The 17,946-nt window shown below is 45.6% G+C and overlaps 1 protein-coding gene across 1 annotated transcript in view; it reads right to left on the bottom strand.

The window, feature by feature from the left end:
- The window catches only part of E2F6 (E2F transcription factor 6), a 39,897-nt gene extending 33,102 nt beyond the window's left edge, over window positions 1–6,795 (bottom strand). Inside the window, exon 1 of the mRNA XM_063915402.1 lies at window positions 6,578–6,795. Coding sequence (XP_063771472.1) covers window positions 6,578–6,649 — 72 coding nt within the window. The 5' untranslated portion in view covers window positions 6,650–6,795. The remainder of the gene's footprint in view (window positions 1–6,577) is intronic.
- Window positions 6,796–17,946: the final 11,151 nt, after the last annotated feature.

Here is a 17,946-nt window from a genome sequence, read left to right as displayed (position 1 = left end):
CTAGAATAGATTTAATTTTATGTGACAAATGGTCTCTCCAGAGAACCAAGGACGTTGATATCTTACCAATTACCTGGTCTGACCACGCTCCAGTTCTCTGGAAATGGAACCTCCATGATATCCGCAATCCACCTCGTCAGTGGCGCCTATACCCATATCTCCTAAATAACCCTGTGTCTAAAAAAATTATTCTTGAATCCATTAACTCTTACTTAGCCACTAACTCCCCCCAGGACAACTCTACTATTAATCACTGGTGTGAATTTAAGGCTGTTACCCGCAGAGCTGCCATCCAAGCTGGTGCCACTCTCAAAAAACAGGCCCGCCAATTACAGGCGAAACTAGAAGCTGAACTGTTAGACCTCGAAACCCAAAACATAGCCCATCCCTCTAGAATTCTTAAAAAGGAAATCTTCAATGTTCGGGGTCAACTTCAAAAACTGTTTCTCGCCTGCACCCAAGCGGCTTTGAATAGGATGCGTCACAAATTTTATCTCCTCGGTAATAAATCTGGTAGAATGTTAGCACGTAAACTGCGGGTTCAGCAAGCCAGGAATAAGATTAAATATATCTACTCTCCCACCAAACAGAAGATATTAAAGATTTTTATTCTGTGTTGTTCTAGAAGATATTAAACCCTAGAGACATAACGGGCCGATTTGCGCAATACTACGCCGAACTCTATAACCTATCAACTGACCCTTCAACCCACCTCTTCTTCTATCTCCTCTTTTTTGAACAACCTCTCTTTTCCTACTCTCACTCAGGAGCAAGTATCTACACTTAATGCCCCATGGTCGGCAGCGGAAATCTCCGCGGCTATTAAATCCACTCCTAGAAACAAGGCCCCAGGCCCAGATGAGTTTGTCTCCGATTTCTATGCCACTTTCCATGACGTTCTCTCCCCCCACCTGTCTGCCCTCTTCAATACATTTTCTGACTACGGCTCCCTTCCCCCAGAACTCCTAGAAGCGCGTATTATTACTATCCCTAAACCTGGAAAGGACCCTGCCTATGTCCACAACTATCGCCCCATCGCACTGCTTAACTGCGATATCAAACTTTATGCCAAAATGATTGCAACACGTATCAACAGATTTCTCCCATTGCTGGTACACCCGGACCAAACTGGCTTCGTGCCTGGAAGACAAGCGTCAGATAACACGCGTAGGGTCTTCAACCTGATTGACTCTCTCTCTAAGGATCAGGGCCTTCTCTTGCTGTCCTTGGATGCTGAGAAGGCCTTCGATAGACTGAATTGGACGTACATGCGTGAAGCCCTCCTCCGATTTGGTTTTAGAGATCGTATTATAGCCTCTATTTTAGCATTGTATAGTTCTCCTACGGCCCGAGTGTTCAACAATGGCTTCCTGTCCGACTCTTTTCCTATCACAAATGGTACCAGACAAGGTTGCCCTTTATCCCCTCTAATATGCGTGAAGCCCTCCTCCAATTTGGTTTTAGAGATCATATTCTAGCCTCTATTTTAGCATTGTATAGTTCTCCTACGGCCCGAGTGTTCAGCAATGGCTTCCTGTCCGACTCTTTTCCTATCACAAATGGTACCAGGCAAGGTTGCCCTTTATCCCCTCTAATATTCGTCCTATCAATCGAACCCCTTGCTATTACAATACGTGACAATCCCCATATTCCAGCTCTACAATTTGGCTCCTCCCACCATAAACTAAGCCTTTTTGTGGACGATGTTCTCCTTTTCATCTCTGAACCCGCTACAACTCTCCCCGTCTTGCACTCTATTCTAGATGCCTATAGCTTAGCTTCTTACTATAAACTTAACACTACCAAGACGGACGCCCTTCCTTTCAACCTCTCCCATTCCCTCCTAACCCTCCAATCTTCCTTTCCATATAATTGGCGGAAACACACGATAAAGTATCTAGGTATAAACATCCCTATCTCCACTCCTGACGTCTTTACTGTCAATCTCTCCCCCCTGATAGAGACGTTAGAAGCCCTAACAAAATCCTGGTCATCTTATGAGATCTCCTGGCTTGGACGTATGGCTGCGTTCAAAATGTCCCTACTACCCAAACTAATGTACCTTTTCCGCACAATCCCATACATCTTTCCAAAAAAGGCCCTCCAGACCTGTTCTTCTGTCATGTCTAGATATGTCTGGTCTTCAAAACCACCCTCGTTGGCTCACTCCAAAATGGTTCTGCCACGAGCGCTAGGAGGACTCTGTCTACCCAATATTTTCCTATACCAAGAAGCTTCTCTTCTGGCTTCCACTAAACATTATTTTGATGTCCAAACACATCTGGGCTGGGTGGAACTTGAACAAATTCGAGCAAACCCACTCCCCCTGGCGGACTTTTTCCGCATCCCAAAGCCGTTCCGGCCCGCCCTTGCAAATCTCCTTCCTTCCACGCAAGCTCCACTACAAACCTGGGACAAACTATCCGCCACCTTACCATCTCCCATATCTCACATTACTCAGATCTCCATTACTACACTAGCACTAATGATACCCCATCTTAATCTATCTAAACGGAGACATGCAGGTATATTATGTCTAGGCGACCTACTCGACGGACTCTCTCTGTTATCCTTCTCAGCTCTTCAATTAAAGTTCTCTCTACCCGCCACAGAACTCTTCCACTATATGCAAGTTGCACACTGGTGGAGATCAATCCCCTCTACCTCCCCGACACTGCACACAACCTCATATACCCTCTTCTCTCGCCTTTCCCTAATAGAATCCAAAGGCGACATTACGTTTTGGTATAAACTACTGATAACCCCTATTTCTCCTTCCAAATCCAACGCTCAAGTAAAATGGGAACTAGACCTGGGAAGAACCCTGTCGCCGAATGACTGGCGTCTCATCTTCTTAGCTTCCTACTCCATGTCCAAATGTTTAAATCATACTGAAATGCATATAAAACTGATACATAGGCTATACTTGACACCCGACCGACTACATAGATTTTGGCCCTCCTGTAGTAATAAGTGCTGGAGACTCTGTGGTTCAGTAGGTCATATTTACCATATATTCTGGACATGCCCGTGATTACCAAATACTGGTCAGAGGTGTTTGACTGGATCAATAAAGTTTTATCCATTCATCTCACGCCAGACCTGACCTTAGCATTATTTCATGTTGTCCCCCCCTCCAGCAGATATGTTTTAGGACACATCCTAATAGCTGCTCGCGCCAACCTGGCTCAGCTGTGGAAACAACCTTCGCCCCCTACCCTGCTAAAAGTTATTTATAAGATGAATCATCACTTTCTCATGGAAACCGAATATATCCCCTCCTCCAGCACCACCCCCTCCCCCAAGACAAGTTGGTCCCTGTGGCATCAGTATGTCTCCACCGGCGAAGGATCTCAATATTTCCATAAACCACCTTCGCACAGCCCATCCCATTTTAGTTTAATTGAACAACCGGACAACATCTGATAAGCTAGAAAGAAGGTCTATTGGGTTACTCTTCCACATAGGTACTGTTCAATATCTTCCCTTCACCAAACCGGGGCAACACTAGTCTGGATTCTCTTTCCTACCCTCTCTGTATTCATATCTACATGCCTAGGCCTCCTGTGTCGGAATCCTATTTTCTTGATGCAATGTGAATATTACTCCTGTATTGCTCCTTGTACCGAAGCCCTATGATTTATAATAATGTCTCTATGAACTCTGTTTTCTTCTTACCACCTTCCTACCGCTGGGTGTAATTGATATGTTATATATACTTGTTCCTATTCCTGGTCTGGATGCTCCCCCCTCCCCCATGTACCCCCCCTTTTTGCCTCTGTAATGTGTTATTTTATTTGCCCCCCCTTTCTTTCTGTACCCCATAAAAATGATCTTTTTCTCAATAAAAACTATTGATGCAAAAAAAAAAAAAAAAGTTGCTAGCGAGCGATCAACTCAGAATGACCCCCTCTGTGCAGGAAATATGCACTGACCAGTACTTGGAACAAGGCTACAAAGGGGGCTTAAGACTTGCGTACCAATAGCTAGATATTGTATTTTCATGGATTCCATGAAATGACTCTGGATGACCAAGGATTCAAGAACACTAGGCTAAATCTATTTTCTTTTGGTGAGATAATAGAGTAGAGAACTTGTCTAGCTGAATGAGAGTTTAGAAAGTAATGAGAAAGAGCTTTATTAATTACTTTTTGTTATCCTGACTCAACCCAGTGACAGGGATAGGGATGGTCTAAAAATAATCGTTGGTCTATAACTGATATTGCATACTGTAGCCATCGATGGGGGGAGAACCAGATGTTTTCCTGCCATCAATGGTAAAGTCCAACCCGATAATTTCCACTCCCCAGATTGTGTCGGGACACAGAGCATGCTCTACCCCTGACACCCACAAAGCCCTGCCCCCAGTCACTGATTGGCTGGCAGCCCTCTCCATAGTAATGAAGGGATGACCATTGTTTCATACCATTGATGTTAACATCAAGATCGTGGCAATCCCTAGTCAGGGGCCTTCTAATTATACTGAGCTGGTGAATGTATATCCTACCTCTCATTTGCATACTGAAGCCACTGGCAGTAAGCGGGAAGTGCCAGCAGGAAAAGAAGAAGACAGATTAAAAACCAACAAGCATTACTGTCATAACAGTCACATTCAGTGGAGTCATTAATGGTGGCACAAACGAGGGCAATGACCATATATTAAATTGATTACATCGGTGGATTTAGCAAATGGCAATCTGATACGCTTTCCAGAACCCCACCACTAGTAGCAATGGCTATCAATTTACCTACCCCCCCCCCCCCACAAAAAAAAATTAACACAAAAAAAAAAAGTTTGTTCTAATTTCTACATCACAAAACACAGAATATTGTTATTATGCTATTCAGAAAAGTGTTCTTAAGGTTTATACACACTTGGCGATAAAATTAACAACGTCGCTCATTTTCACCCTTCCTGAGCGACGTTGTTCACTTTCTTGGCAAGTGTGTATGCCGGCGACGACGACCGATGGGCGGCCCTGTGGGTCGTTAACGGCCCTCGCTGTCAGCCGTGCATGCACTCAATCTGGACTGTTTAAGAGCTGTCTGCATGGCCCGGCCGCAGCATGACGTCACTGAGCGATATGGTCGTCACATCGCTCAGTGTGTATGCACTGCCGCCGACCACCCGGCCCAGGAGGGGGAAACACTAGACAACGTCGCTCATTGAGCACGTCGCCTAGTGTGTTACCACCTTAAGATTTACAACAAACCGGATGAAAAAATTAATGTGAAGGGGGAAAAAACAAAACAAAGATTTAACAGTTATTAACAGTACAGAATATATCATTATCAGCACCATTTTGGAGGGGAAAAAAAAAAAGGCACTCAATTTAAATAGGTCAACCTCTTTGGACTTCCATCCTCTCTAAAATGCACCCAAATAGTACCCATTAGACAACCTGCGAGAAAGTAACTAGCAAACCATGAAGGATTCTCTACAGAATAGCCCTGCTGGGTTCATTCTGGACAAATAAAGAGCCATTTATAGTCATCTGGAAAAGATAGTCACCCGCACACCAGTAACTAAGAAGGGCAAATATCCGAATGTCCTTCACCTCAGCCATGCGGGAGGTCTTAACGCTAAATGTATCAATATATGGCAGAGGTTCCCAAATGCGGTCCTCAAGGCACCCTAGCAGTCCAGGATTTAGGTATATCCATGGCTCAGCACAGATGGTTAAATCAAATTGACTAAGGTGCTAATTAAGTCACCTGTGGCCAAGCATTGATACATGTAAAACCAGGACCATTGGGATGCCCTGAGGACTGCGTTTGGGATACCTCTGATATATGGGGTTGATGCTCCAAGCAACAAAATGAGTAAATGTATAATCCAGTGGAGAACTTGCCCATGCAACCAATTAGCTGCTACCTATTATTTTATGCACACTTAATAAATGCTACCTCAACGCTGATTGGTTGCTATAGGCAACTTCTCCACTGCTTGATAGATTAATTTCTAAGTCATCACAGGTGTTGCGCTGAATTCCATTAGCATAGCACTGATGCAGTATGTAGTTCCCTGTGTGTGACTGCTCATACATGGGACTGACAGTGACGATATATATCATTTATTTATTTTTTGCCGCCAGTGCATCGCCTAGCCTAACACACTGCACATTACCTAGTGTACCCACGGCAGAGCCTCGGCTAGACATAACATTCCCACACAGCGTTATGTATTGCTTGGCAGAGCTATGCTGACACAGCACCTGCCCCCATAATGTCACCATTTCTTGGGTCAACAGTGCTATGCCCATTACGTACAACACAGGGTCGGATCGCCAGCAGTCAGAAAATGAACACAAGAAATTATATATATCGGGACAGTCACGGTTCTGCGGCTGGCTGACTTCAAATGGATATAAACATCCACAGAACCTATATAATTCACGAGTGTCCCGGTTTAAAGGGATAATATGGTGTATGTATGTATGTATGTATGTATGTATGTATATCTATATACACAACACACAAACACACACATTGCAGCTGTAAGCGCCCGCCCATGACCCGACCCAGCCCCTCCCTCTCACGGCCAGGCAGCCCATGTGTAGCACGGTATGATCACCACCTCGGTATCCGGGCCTTCTCCATCACCCGGGGGCAGATCCAAGCAGTCAGGAGAGGCGGGCGGGGAGGACATGATGCCGGCGATCTGTCACAAGGAGCACGGGCCGCAGCAGCGGTAGTACTGCACAGCTCCAAACTCCGGGCCTCTCGTCGGTCACATGGCAGCTACGTCAACCGGGGTAGGCCAATCAGCCGGCGCGAGTTCCCCCAATCCACCCCCCCGAACCCTGGTTGTTAATTGGCTAGGTCATTCTCAGGCGGTGATTGGTGGAAACTTGTTGGCGTCACGATCACTAGAGAGCCAACTAGTGTTTACGTAGTTGTCCTCACGCAGAAGACATTTTTGTGGAGATCGCTGAATTATTATATACACCTCCTTACGACGCTTAGACGACGTCATGTGAGTCTTGTATAGGCTTTTTTTGGACACACTGTACTACAGTTCTCTCCCAGCCACAGTATGCCCTATCAGACATGCTGCTGTTTCCAACCATGGGGTACATTTTAAGATGGAATGTTGCACACAGCAACCAATCAGATTCCAGGTATTATGCTCTAGATAGAAGGTGCTAGATACATGAGAAGTAGAATCTGATTGGTTGCTATGGGCAACAGCCTATCTTAAATAGAACTCTCATCTTAGTAAATTTATCCCAATAAGTTGGAGTCGGACACACAAAGCCGCTGATATTTCAGATGGCATTCAGTAAATCGTATTTGTTTAAACAAAAAAATTGTTCTCAGGACTTCTGTAAATGTATGTAAAGCTGGCTACACACTGTGCGATATCACAACGACCATCCTATAGTGTGTAGCCTCAAATAAACCCCATTTAGTGTTTGATGAATTGGGTGGTATGATTGTCCCATTGGATGTGCTGCATTTCCATTGGGAGGATTCCATGGCCGACGTACAACAGATTGTGCAGTGGCTTGCATGAAGCAGGATTGTGGTGCACAATACAAGGGAAAGAAAAAAGATTCTGAGGGGCACTGTGTGGCATAATGTGAACTGGATGCACTACAATGTGGTATAATGTGAACTGGATGTACTCTAATGTGCCATATTGTGAACTGGATGCACTCTAATGTTGTATAATGTGAACTGGATGCACTACAATGTGGTATAATGTGAACTAGATACACTACAATGTGGCATAATGTGAACTGGGGACACTACACTGTGAACATTCTGTGTGCATTGCTATCACTTTCATTATCAGTAGCCCCGATACAGAGATGCACTGTACGTAAACTCGATGGTTTGCGTACAATCCCAGGAACTTATGGGACTGCACAGTCTCCACTTAACTGCTGGATAATTGATGTGCTGCGGGATTTGGGGGGGGGGGGGGGGGTAGAGCAGGGTCTGCAATGGGACCATTCTACAAAATAGGGGTGCGTCGCCCCTGTTCTATAGGTATGAGGAACTCAGGGTATGCTTCTTTGAACACTGACTTCCCATCCCTGGCAGAGGAGTTCCAGCGGAGTCTGATTAAGCGTCCGACCAACATGCCTACCGATCTGAGACTTTTCAAATTGAAGTGAAAATCACTGGCGTGCACCAGGTGACGATTCAACCTTCCACAGGAAGAGAAAAACAGACCCAGATAATGCTCACTTTGATTTCTCTTGTTCTTCGCCTGCTCATTCACCTACAGATCCCTGTAAGGAGAAAGAGTACACAAAACAGTTGTGCAGGGTCCAACCCTAACTTGCAGTGTCACCCCTACACTTACTACAGCATTGCCCTCAACTTATGACAATGTGTGTAGTGTGGCACAACCTTTAACATATAATCAGTCATAACAAATTTATCCTGCATGGAAATTACAATCACAATGACACAGCACAACAACACAAGGGTAAGTCACGGGCCCTGTCCTTTAAACACTCCTGTCTGTCGAGAGCTGGCCAGCTCCTCTCTGACTGGTAAGAACCTTTGGATTATGGTGGGAAAATCTACTATTTCTCTTTCAGCAAGGCTTGTGGGACACTGGACAATGGGAATTGTAGGTTGGGGTGGAGTTTGGCACTTAAACTACTGTAACTTTAAATTGAAGCTCCTCCCCTCTGCAACTCCATGAAGCCAGTCTTCTTTAAGTGCCTTTGGCGTAAGGGCATGGGAATGGTCTCTTAATCCAGAGGTCTTCCAACATTTCAGGAGTGGGGCCGTCCACAGGTGGATCTCATGGACTCTTGACACAACTTCAAAGTTCCACAGTTTTGTGCAAGATCCAGGGACCCGATGGCTTTCGCAGTTGATACCATAACGGTTCTGTGGGACTTTCATATAGCGAATCTGTTTCCTCCGACCCCAATGTTGCCTCAGGTACTCAAGTACATCAAAGATCAATGGTGACAGTAATCCTAGTGGCTCCAGATTGGCCACGCATGTCGTGGTACACCGACATTTTTCAAAATGTCCCAGGTGGCATCTGCTACTTCATCCAGACTTGTTACAACAGGATCCATTTCTACATGAGGAACTTCCTCGATTGACTTTAACAACCTGGCTTTTGAGAGCGAGCTTTTGAAAGCTAAAGTCTACTCTCCCTTGGTAGTCTGCACTATACTACGAGTCCAGAAACTGGTTTCGTCACGCAATTACCACAGAGTGTGGAAGATCTACATCTGCTGGTGTGAACAGAGAAGGGTTCATACATCCAAGTTTCACCTCTCTCATTTTTGGCCTTCCTTCACAGGGGTTTGGAAGCTCATTTAAAGCTTTGTTCTTTGAAAGTACAGTTTTCTGCGCTGTCAATTTATTTCCAGCAGCGATTTTCCCATCTGCCAGAGGTTTGAACCCTTTTACAGGGTGTGGTGCGTATTCAACCACCATTTTGTCCGCCGTTAGTACTGTGGCATCTTAACCTGGTCCTGTTACTTGGAAGCTGGTCTTCCATATGGCTATTGCCTTAGCTCAGCATGTTTCCAAGTTAGGGGCTTTGCCTTGCAAGACGCCTATTCTCGTCTTCCTCTCTGACTGGTAAGAACCTTTGGATTATGGTGGGAAAATCTACTATTTCTCTTTCAGCAAGGCTTGTGGGACACTGGACAATGGGAATTGCAGGTTGGGGTGGAGTTTGGCACTTAAACTACTGTAACTGTAAATCTAAGCTCCTCCTCTCTGCAACTCCATGAAGCCAGTCTTCTTTAGGTGCCTTTGGAGTAAGGGCATGTTTTAGGAGGGCTGCTATGCAATCCTTGTTCAGATTACTTTCTTTGTTTGGCTCTATTGGAAGCCCAGTCCGTCCTGGCCGGCCGGCTAGTTCATATTCAGTCTGACAATGCCATGGCGGTCGTGTGTAAATCATAAGTGAGGCACAAAGAGCATGGCAGCGATGGCAGAGCCAGCCCAAATCCTCTATTGGGCAGAGACCTTTGTTCCAGCACTCTCAGCAGTGTTCATACCAGAAGTGGAAAATTGGGAAGCAGACTTCCTCAGCAGAACCACTTTTCACTCATGGGAATGGTCTCTTAATCCAGAGGTCTTCCAACAGTTCAGAAGTGGGGCCGTCCACAGGTGGATCTCATGGACTCTTGACACAACTTCAAAGTTCCACAGTTTTGTGCAAGATCCAGGGACCCGATGGCTTATGCAGTTGATACCATAACGGTTCTGTGGGACTTTCATATAGCAAATCTGTTTCCTCCGACCCCAATGTTGCCTCAGGTACTCAAGTACATCAAGGATCAATGGTGACAGTAATCCTAGTGGCTCTGGATTGGCCACGCATGTCGTGGTACACTGACATTTTTCAAAATGTCCCAGGTGGCATCTGCTACTTCATCCAGACCTGTTACAACAGGATCCGTTTTGTCAAAGTCGAAAAATATTGCAGTACACACATCACGTACAAACTACACACAGATGGCCTCCGTGCGTGTACTTGTTCTGCCGTGCGTGCGCATATTCGCAATTTGCGTATGGTCGCTCCCGCGGTCCTGCGCATTAGCGCGTGGTATAAGTATTTACGGTAGAGTTTGTGAACGCATGGAAAAGCCATCAAAACACATTACATATTTAATCCAAATAGTGCACAATGTACACATAGTCTCCCTGCACCACATCAGCAAGTTACAACAGTTTAAATGGTATCAGAACAAAGGGATTCACCTTTACAGGATAGGAGGGGACAGAACAAGGTTATAAGGTGGTGTTTGGTATCCAGCTGTAGGGTATTTTAAGGGTAATATTCCGGTGTTGGTTTGCAAAAGATCGCACGTTCCTGCGAATAGTTATGTGCAGGAACAGAATATAGATATAAACTGTATTTACTGTACATTAGGTATGCGGCGGGAACCCAGAGGAGACCACCCACAAGTGCATCTGGAACAGACATCGCCGTCCTATTCAAACCAACCTATGACCTCTCCTGTACTGTAAATGACCATCCCTGTGTCCAATGGACAAAGAGATTACACTATCCATTGTGTTAAGTTTTGGAACATTGTATAAAAGGAGCCAGCTGCAGGCCTGGTCACACAAGACTCTAAAAGTTATCTATCTACCAGGACCAGGACCAGACTGGGTAGCGCGGCGAAAAACAAACAAGTATGTACCATTGACTGTGTAAAAAGAGGATATATACCAGTGCTGGCTGAACAAATTAATAGAAAGATGGTTTGCTTCATATAAAATTAAAAACAATTTATTAACATATTTTATATAAGACAGTTAAAAAGAAAGGAATTCCTATTACCACTAGGTGGCAGTATAGATTGAGATTGTCTTATCTGGATAAACTGATTAGATAAAATGTCACTCTCATGAATTAACAATGTCCATTCCTTAGGGCTAGGACAGCCTCCCAATATGCATTCACTGTATTATGTAGATAGTTACCGGATTCACATAACGATGGGCATCAGCATTAGGATAAGTCCATTTAAAGCTGTAGATGTGGATCAAACCGGTTTGGTGGAAATTGCCGGAGGATGACAGGAATCTCGTGGGTTGGTTCAGAGAGTGAAGTCCAGATAAATATAAAATGGGCTCAACGCGTTTCACTGGTATAATCCAGCTTCCTCAGGTAACTATCTACATAATACAGTGAATGCATATTGGGAGGCTGTCCTAGCCCTAAGGAATGGACATTGTTAATTCATGAGAGTGACGTTTTATCTAATCAGTTTATCCAGATAAGACAATCTCAATCTATACTGCCACCTAGTGGTAATAGGAATTCCTTTCTTTTTAACTGTCTTATATAAAATATGTTAATAAATTGTTTTTAATTTTATATGAAGCAAACCATCTTTCTATTAATTTGTTCAGCCAGCTCTGGTATATATCCTCTTTTTACACTGTCTAGTTTTTATTTGAGGAATTGACCTTCCTCATACCTGCTGCTGTTGGCTGCGCACTTGCATATTTATTGTTATGTACCATTGACTGTAGCCATTTATCTATTGTATTGTTGTTGCTGTTGTTGTAATCCCCCTTTCAGTAATAATATGTTGTGATGTCGGAACCCAGCATCTTAAATACAATCTGGTGTCGTGTTTCCTTTCCCTGCTAAGGTTTAAAGTGTATTTGCAGCCACTCTGGCTGCTGCATTGTGCTAACAGCGTATAGGCCTGTGTACGCAAACTGTGTAGTCACTACGCCCTTTAGGCGTACATGCGCAGAGTGCGTACACTGTGCGACCTTGTGTACGTAAGGTTTGTGAATAATATAAAGGTGAAAGGTTAATTACTGCGGCCGCTGCGGCTTAATATTAAGTGTGTATCAAGTGTGTTTAAGGTATATGCTTTTTAGTCCTGTAAGTAAAAAAGCGTTTACAGTTTCTACATGAGGAACTTCCTAGATTGATTTTAACAACCTGGCTTTTGAGAGCGAGCTTTTGAAAGCTAAAGTCTACTCTCCCTTGGTAGTCTGCAGTATGCTACGAGTCCAGAAACTGGTTTTGTCACGCAATTACCATAGAGTGTGGAAGATCTACATCTGCTGGTGTGAACAGAGAAGGGTTCATACATCCAAGTTTCACCCCTCTCATTCTTGGCCTTCCTTCACAGGGGTTTGGAAGCTGGTTTAAAGCTTTGTTCTATGAAAGTACAGTTTTCTGCACTGTCAATTTATTTCCAGCAGCGATTTTCCCATCTGCCAGAGGTTTGAACCCTTTTACAGGGTGTGGTGTGTATTCAACCACCGTTTTGTCCGCCGTTAGTACTGTGGCATCTTAACCTGGTCCTGTTACTTGGAAGCTGGTCTTCCATATGACTATTGCCTTAGCTCAGCATGTTTCCAAGTTAGGGGCTTTGTCTTGCAAGACGCCTATTCTCGTCTTCCTTATGGTTCCTACGTTCTAGCTGTAGGTTGTTTTGGCTTTAACCAAGATTTTAAACCAAGAAATAGTTTTCTGGTTTTTCATATCATTCAACAACTTCCTTTGACTGGGATGATCTATGTATATGTATATTTATTTGTGCACCTGTTTTATATGATTGTGCTATTGTTGAAATGTAATATTTTTATTATATGCTACTATACAGGTGTTATTGGTTCATAATTAACTTCAAATTTGTGTTGTACTGGGATGATCTAGCTCTACTAAGTGAAGTCCAAGCTCTGCTGAATTACTTGGACAAGACTTCTTCTGTCGCTGCACCGATTCTCTTCTTGTTCTTTATGGCGCACATAAACGTAAACATAAAGACCATTGCGCGTTGGATCCCCTCGGCCATCCCTGGAGTCTATACTAGTACGGGGCAACCGTCACCAGACCGTTTGTCAGTACATTCCATTATGGCGACCTCTTTGGCAGCGCTACACAGGATTTCGACATAATAGGCCTGTTGTGCAGCTACTTGGTCCTCTGTCTACACGTTTGCTCGTTTTTATAGTTTTCATGTTTTTGCCTCCAGCGATGCCCACCTTGGGTGAACCCTACTGGTTTGATATATTGTTCTAACAGCTTCACTGGGTTACTGCTACTCCTTACTGGACTCTTAAATAAGTACTGGCTTCATGGGGTCGCAGGGGAGAGGAGCTTAGATTTAAAGTTATTGTAATTTAAGTGCCAAACTCCAGCCACAGCCTGCAATCTTCATGGTCCAGTGTCCCACAGCCTTCCTTCAGCGAAAAGGATTCAACAGTAAGTGACCAAAACATTTTTTTTAAATTGGGGGCTTGACAGCCTTTCACATCAGGGTAAAGAGGAATACCATTAGTGAGCGTGGGAGGCATACAGCTTGCCAACCTCTGCCAATTAATCCAGGACACTTTAACCTGGGTTAACACCCAGCGTCACACATTGGGGCTCAGTCTGAAATTAATTAATATTTCTACAGCGGGGAACACTGGTATTCCACAGGGAATAACTTCGGGGTGTAGAGTTGGATCATGATCCAAGGCACCAACAAGCTAAAGCTTTGACTGTTCCCAGGATGCACTGCCCCTCCTCCTCTATAGCCCCGCCTCCAGGCACTTGAGCTCAGTTTTGTAAGTTGGTGTAAGTTGGTCAGTGCAGGCAGCTAACAGGTGGGGCTGCGCTGGGCAGCCCTAATAAGAGCTTTTTAAGAAGAAAGAAAACTTCAAGGGCCGCAGCATAGGCATGTCATGCTGACATTCTGTGCTGCGGCTCCATCACCTCCCCCAGCAGCGCTGCATTCTCCCGCACCCTGGTTGCCGGGTACTTGCAGCGGAGGCGGTCCGGTCATCAGGCACACATCACTGCTGCTGCTCTCCTGGATCGCGTGGCCATACTTCAGGGAGGAGGTAAGAAGGTCAAAACTGCATCGGCCGTTGTGAAAGAACGTGCCACTTTTTTGCCTGAACGTTGCGCTGCGACCGAAAACAGCTAGTGAACTCGGAATGACCCCCATACTGTTTTGTATTTTTCACTGTGCGTTTCAGTCACCTCATACCACTTAAATCCTCTGTTTGTGCTCTGCAATTGCAGTCACATATTTCAGTATTTTTTTGTCAGGTAATGTGTTTGTCTGGCTATATTGTACTGTTATGCCCTAAGGCTACATTCCCAATAATGTCTGCTGCACAGGGCGGGAAATCTGCAGATGCTCCTGCATCATGCAGTGCTGGTGCCACGGATTTACCTGAGGAAATGATTTCTACTGAGGGTCCAGGTACTGGGTGTTCTGCACCCCCTAGTCAGCCCGCAGCACCTGTGGCAGATCCACCTTGGGCTGCATTTTCAAATATGCTGACTATGCTTGTAACAAGCATAGTTCCTGTGGGACCTCCTGTGCCATTACAGCCAAATATTGTCCCTGTAGTTAATCCACCATGGGCGGATACTCTTTCAACCCAGTTACAGCAATTAAATCAGTCCTTGGTTAAACAAAAACCTAACCCTCGACCTACTGGGACCAAAGGGTAATCGAAGCGGGCCATTTCTTCCTCACAATCCACTAATATTTTGGATTATTCTTCCGATTCGGATGGGGAATATAATGATCCATCAGATGCTGATACTGCTGCTTCTGATGAAGATTCTACAACACAGGTTGATGTTCCTGACCTAGTGGAGGCGATCAAGCTGATTCTTCATATTGATGATGAGACTGACCCTCCTGATACGTCTAAGAAACCTGATAAGTTCAAACGTCAGAAGGTTAGTAAATTAGTCTTACCACATTCTGACCATTTAATTGACATACGTCAGGAATTCTGGTCTTCTCCAGGAAAGAAATTTTCCCTGTCTTAAAAGATGCTAGCTCGTTATCCTATCTCTGCAGAGTTGAGTAACAAGTGGGAAACCCCGCCACCAGTGGACTCACATGTAGCCCGTCTTGTGGTGTCATCTACTCTGCCAGTTACCACCGTCACTTCTTTGAAGTAGCCGATGGATAAGTGTGTGGAGGGTTGCTTGAAGTCTATTTACACTCTTACAGGTGCTGTACATAGACCCACTATGGCAGCCTCTTTGGCTGCAAAAGGCATTGAAGCATGGGTTCAAGCAATTGAGGAAGAGCTACCTCTGAATTCTTCTGACACTGCCGGACAATATCTGTCCTATATTACCACAGCCTCCCACTATATTCAGGAGGCGGCCTCTGATGCAGGCGTTATGGCGGCCAAGGCATCTACTACGTCTATCCTGGCTTGCTGGATTCTGTGGTTATGGTCCTGGTCGTGGGCCTGGACTCTAAGTAGACCTTGGAGGTACTCCCTTTTAAGGGAGATATACTATTTGGAGATGATCTGAACAAAATTGTGACCGACTTGGCGTCAGCCAAGACTGCGTTTCTCCCAAGTACTAATCCTTTGGTGCCGAAGGCTAAGAGTACTACTTTTCGTTCCTTTCGACCTCCAGGTAAAGCAAAGGGTAAGGCGTACCCAAGACATGCTCGCACTTTCAAGTCCTCTAATCCCAAACCTAAACGTTCTTGGGCCGCCCGTCAGCCTGCTTCCAAACCGGACAAGCCTGCTGCATGACGGGGCGGGCCTCTCCCTAGCGGACCCCAGGTTGGGAGGCCGACTTTTGCAGTTCGCCCAGCTATGGTTAAAGACCACTTTGGACGCCTGGGTGCAGGAAGTGGTCTCTCACGGGTACGCAATCTCTTCCAAGAGACGTCCCCCTCGCCAGTTTTGCTCAACGGTTATCCCTTCGGATCCGTTGAAAGCACAAACTCTACATTTGCTTGTCTAATCCCTCCTGGATACAGGAGTGATCGTGCCAGTGCCTCCGTCTCAGAGAGGCAGGGGATACTATTCGAAGCTGTTTCTAGTTCCGAATCCGAATGGATCCTCCCGACCTATACTCAACCTCAAATCTTTGAACAAATTTGTGTGGGTGTCCAAATTCCATTTGGAAACTCTGCGCTCTATTGTATTGGCTATGGAACCCAAGGACTATATGGTATCCTTGGATGTACAGGATGCTTCCCTACACATACCTATTGCCATGTCGCATCAGCAATATCTTCTGTTTGCTATTGGCAACCTTCATTATCAGTTCCAAGCCTTGCCCTTCGGACTGACCACGGCTCCTCAGATCTTCATCAAGGTCATGACGGCCCTTCTCTACCATCAGAATATCAGGATCCTGCCATATCTGGATGACTTGTTGATCCTGGTGAACTCCCCAGAGGTTCTCCTCCGTCACCTGGAACTGACAGTCCAATTCCTGCAAGCCCACAGGTGGCTCATCAACTGGAAGAAATCCTCGCTGGTCCCTGCTCAGAGCATGGTGCACCTGTGGGCATTACTGGACACGCACAACCAGCGTTTGTTCTTGTCTCCAGAGAAGGTCCTGAAACTTCAGGACAGTATCAGATACTTTCTCTCTCGCCAAAGAGTGCCGATACACTCGGCGATGCAAGTACTAGGCCTCATAGTGTTGGCTTTCGACATGGTAGAGTATGCTCAATTTCATTCCCGCTCTCTGCAGAGGTTAATCCTTTCCAAGTGGGACGGCCTGCCTCACCGGATCAGGTCTCAAATGATCTCCTTGACTCCGGAGGTTCGTCTGTCACTGAGTTGGTAGCTACAGAACCATCAATTGTGCAGGGGTCGTCCCTTCTGGATCTCCAACTGGGTCCTCCTAACGACAGATGCCAGTCTGCGGGGTTAGGGCGTGGTGTTGGATCAACTCTCTCTCCAGGGTCGGTGGACCAGGGAGGAATCTCTCCTTCAGATAAACATTCTGGAATTGCGGGCAGTGTTCAAGGCATTGACACTGGCCCTGCCTTTCGTACAGAACAGGCCTCTTCAAGTACAATCAGACAACGCCACCACGGTGGCGTACATAAATCATCAAGGTGGCACTCGAAGCCGCCTGGCAATGATGGAAGTGTCAAAAATTGTTCGATGGGTGGAACGCTATCTGCCAGCAATATTGGCAGTGTTCATTCCGGGGTTTCTCAACTGGGAAGCGGACTTCCTCAGTCATCAGGACGTACACGCCGGGAAGTGGAGTCTTCATCCGGAGGTCTTCCAACTCCTTGTGTACAAGTGGGGTCTACCAGATGTAGACCTGATGGCGTCTCGACACAATCACAAGGTTCCGGTCTATGGAACAAGGACAAGGGATCCTCAAGCAGCATTCGTGGACGCACTGGCAATTCCATGGAACTTTCGGCTGCCATACGTGTTCCCTCCAGTGTCACTCCTGCCCAGGGTACTACGGAAGTTCAAGCAAGAAAGAGGACTACTGCTTCTAGTCGCTCCAGCATGGCCCAGACGACATTGGTTCTTAGACCTGCAGTGTCTCTCGATCGAGCGTCCTCTTCTACTTCCTCAATGCCCAGACCTCCTCGTTCAGGGCCCCTGTGTTTACCAGTACCTGGCAAGACTGCCTTTGACATCATGGCTCTTGAAGCTTCACTCCTGAGGGCCAAAGGATTTTCTGAGGCGGTTATTCAAACTATTTTGAAGGCCCGCAAACCGGCTTCTGCACAGATT

This window comes from Pseudophryne corroboree, chromosome 4 (genome assembly GCF_028390025.1).
Source record: "Pseudophryne corroboree isolate aPseCor3 chromosome 4, aPseCor3.hap2, whole genome shotgun sequence".
Taxonomy (NCBI): Eukaryota; Metazoa; Chordata; class Amphibia; order Anura; family Myobatrachidae; genus Pseudophryne; species Pseudophryne corroboree.
Note: the sequence above shows the minus strand (reverse complement) of the source record. Positions and strands in the feature narration are given on the sequence as shown.